The sequence below is a fragment of the Nematolebias whitei genome, chromosome 11, assembly GCF_014905685.2.
Source record: "Nematolebias whitei isolate Nwh7 chromosome 11, NemWhi1, whole genome shotgun sequence".
Classification (NCBI taxonomy): Eukaryota; Metazoa; Chordata; class Actinopteri; order Cyprinodontiformes; family Rivulidae; genus Nematolebias; species Nematolebias whitei.
The window spans coordinates 48,134,401-48,136,929 of NC_056508.1; the positions used below are offsets into that span (position 1 = coordinate 48,134,401).

Consider the following 2,529-nt stretch of genomic DNA (forward strand, 5'->3'; position numbering starts at 1 on the left):
ATTTATTATGTTCATTAATGTGTGTTGCAGCAAGACCCAAAAAGTTTGAGAACCTCTGAAAACCACATGCAGTTGAACTAGAGGCCTGTTTTGAAGCTACCAGTGGCTCAGATTTAACGTCTGTCAATCTGTTCTTACGACTTCATCACGAACGATTGAAGGTGATTGGATTGGACCAACGATGTGTCTGATGTGTCTTGCAGCCAATTCTGTATTTCTAACAGACATCACACATTCTTCTTCCTCAGTCTGCTTTATTTTGCTGTTTCGGTGGAAGTTAGAGCAAACGTATTAAGTCCTTATTAAACAGCATGCTAAAATGTTAACTTGCAGCCAGGATAACCAGCAGGTGCAGAAGATTTTTAATGTTTTACTTTAGTTTAAAAACAACTATACAGTTTAAAATAACTAAAACCTTCTACTTGGGTAAATGTAGGACAAACGTTGAGCCTTTAATCACCTGCAGCTGAACTAAAACCACAAATCTCTCTCGGATTGGTTCGTTCTGTTTACAAACAACTGTTTGTGTTTTAAACATTTCCTCTTTGCACAACGTAGCAGGAACTTTAAGGCACGGCAGCACTTTTATTCTCAGTTCGCCATGAGCTGTTTGACACCCGGGTGCGTTCATGCTAAAGTGGGCAGGGCTGTCTTAAAAAGGAGGGGCCTATCCACTGGAAGGAAAAGGAAGTGATGTTGCTCTATTCCATATATGGGCATGTAACAGTTTTTCATCCAATGAAATTTTTTGAATGTTGAATTACCAAAAATATAAAAAGTGGGTGGAGCCTGTTCGAACATGCCTTCTCGGGGAAATTAGACAGCTCAACTGCAAACATGGCAGAAAACAGGCTAAACTCTAAGAACAGTTGAATCTATCAGAGTCCCTGGGTACGTTTGTTGAATTCAAGATGGCTGCCACAGGTAATCAACACTAGCATTAGAGAAATGCTTAAAACTCAGTTATTTCAACAGACACTAAGCTAAAATGTAATGTGGTAGTAGCTGTGAGTCATCCCTGACACGTCCTCTGAGCTCTCACAGATCACACAATGTCTGTTTCAAACGTTGCATGCAGCAGCGGGCGACATGCATTCCTGTGAGGAACGCTGCTTACAGAGATCATGTGATCTGTCATGTGAGGAGCGGTTCCCGTTGTGCCCTCCGAGGGTCAAACGATCCCATTTAGAACCTTGTTAACCCAAAGTGCACGTCGTCGGGACCCTGAAGAACTTCTGGTTCTGATGTTTCCCTCTCCAGTTGAATCACAGAACTCTCTAAGAAATGGGTTCCTGTAGAGTTTGGACACACGTGTGTCGGTTTGTTAATGAGTTCCCTGCTCATTGTACATGTTGCATATGTTGAAGGTCTGAGGCGAACACTCAGGAGCTACAGTCAGACCACCTGGATCCAGTCCTGGACCCAGCAGGCCAGGACGTCCCAGCAGAACGTTCAGTGTTGCACAGATCGGGTGGTAGGCCGTCAATTGATAAGAGTCCAGTAAAGACCGGTTCAGTTTGTTTTTTGTTTTAGCAGCATTACCTTTAAGGGTTGAAGAGTCTTCAGTCAACTGAAGAGTTCTCCAGGACTCTAAACCGTTCCTGTTTGTGAGGAGAAGGTTCCTCGTCCAAACCAAGATTCATTCTTCTCCATTTGGCTTGAGGCTTTTAGCCATTGCATTTAGATCGAACAAACCCAGCTCTGAACAGAACCGGGCCACCATATTGCATCACCAGTGTGAAAATAAAACATTCAAGGACTTTTCCAGGAGTCAGCTTCTCGTTGGGTCCAACCTTCAAAACCAGCCGGGTCCAAAGAACCTGAGGATCAGATGGTTCCTCTCAGGAACAAACCTACTCAGGGTTTTGTGCAACGACACCTGAAGGTGCTGATTGTGCAGGGTGGGGGGCCAGGAGGTGTTGAGATACATGATGCTTGTCTGTAGTTTCAGAACCATCAGTCCAACGCCAAGGATCCAAAAGAAAAGAAGCGCCTCAGAGCCAGAATCACAGGTTCTGGGGCGGGTGGGGGTGGGGGGCCATTCAGATGGGTCCTGGTTTGGGGGGTGACGTCGGATGTTATAAGGAGGAGATTTTGACAGTTTCGTGGGTGAAGGCGGTGGCCCGGGTATTGCGCAGGATGCCAGGAATGGGAGCGGGTGATGGCGGGAGACTTTCATCCGGCGTGTTGGCGGGTGGCGTCGGGATGCTGATGATGGCGGCACTGAAATCCTGCTCACCGCAGTTCAGCTTCAGGTCTTCAGGCTGGGCGTTCAGACTGGAACGACTTGGGGGGGTGGGGAAACAAAGAGCGTCGGTTAGCGATGTCACAACGTTACATCATTACATCTTCAAATAAGAATGGGTCAGAAACCAGAAACGGGTTCTTTGTTTGATTCTGACCCGTGTAGCTCTGTGCTGTGTTGTTGATTTCATGGCTCCAGGTCAGATTTAAATTTTGTACCCAGAGATTGAAGACAAGACTCGGGTCTCTTCGAGTTCGAAGGGAAGACTCGGGTCTCTTCGAGTT

General features: G+C 46.1%; 1 protein-coding gene across 1 annotated transcript in view; it reads right to left on the reverse strand.

The window, feature by feature from the left end:
• Window positions 1-2,078: 2,078 nt before the first annotated feature.
• The window catches only part of LOC119417383 (potassium voltage-gated channel subfamily D member 1), a 48,240-nt gene continuing 47,789 nt past the window's right edge, over window positions 2,079-2,529 (reverse strand). Inside the window, exon 10 of the mRNA XM_037684586.1 lies at window positions 2,079-2,286. Coding sequence (XP_037540514.1) covers window positions 2,079-2,286 — 208 coding nt within the window. The remainder of the gene's footprint in view (window positions 2,287-2,529) is intronic.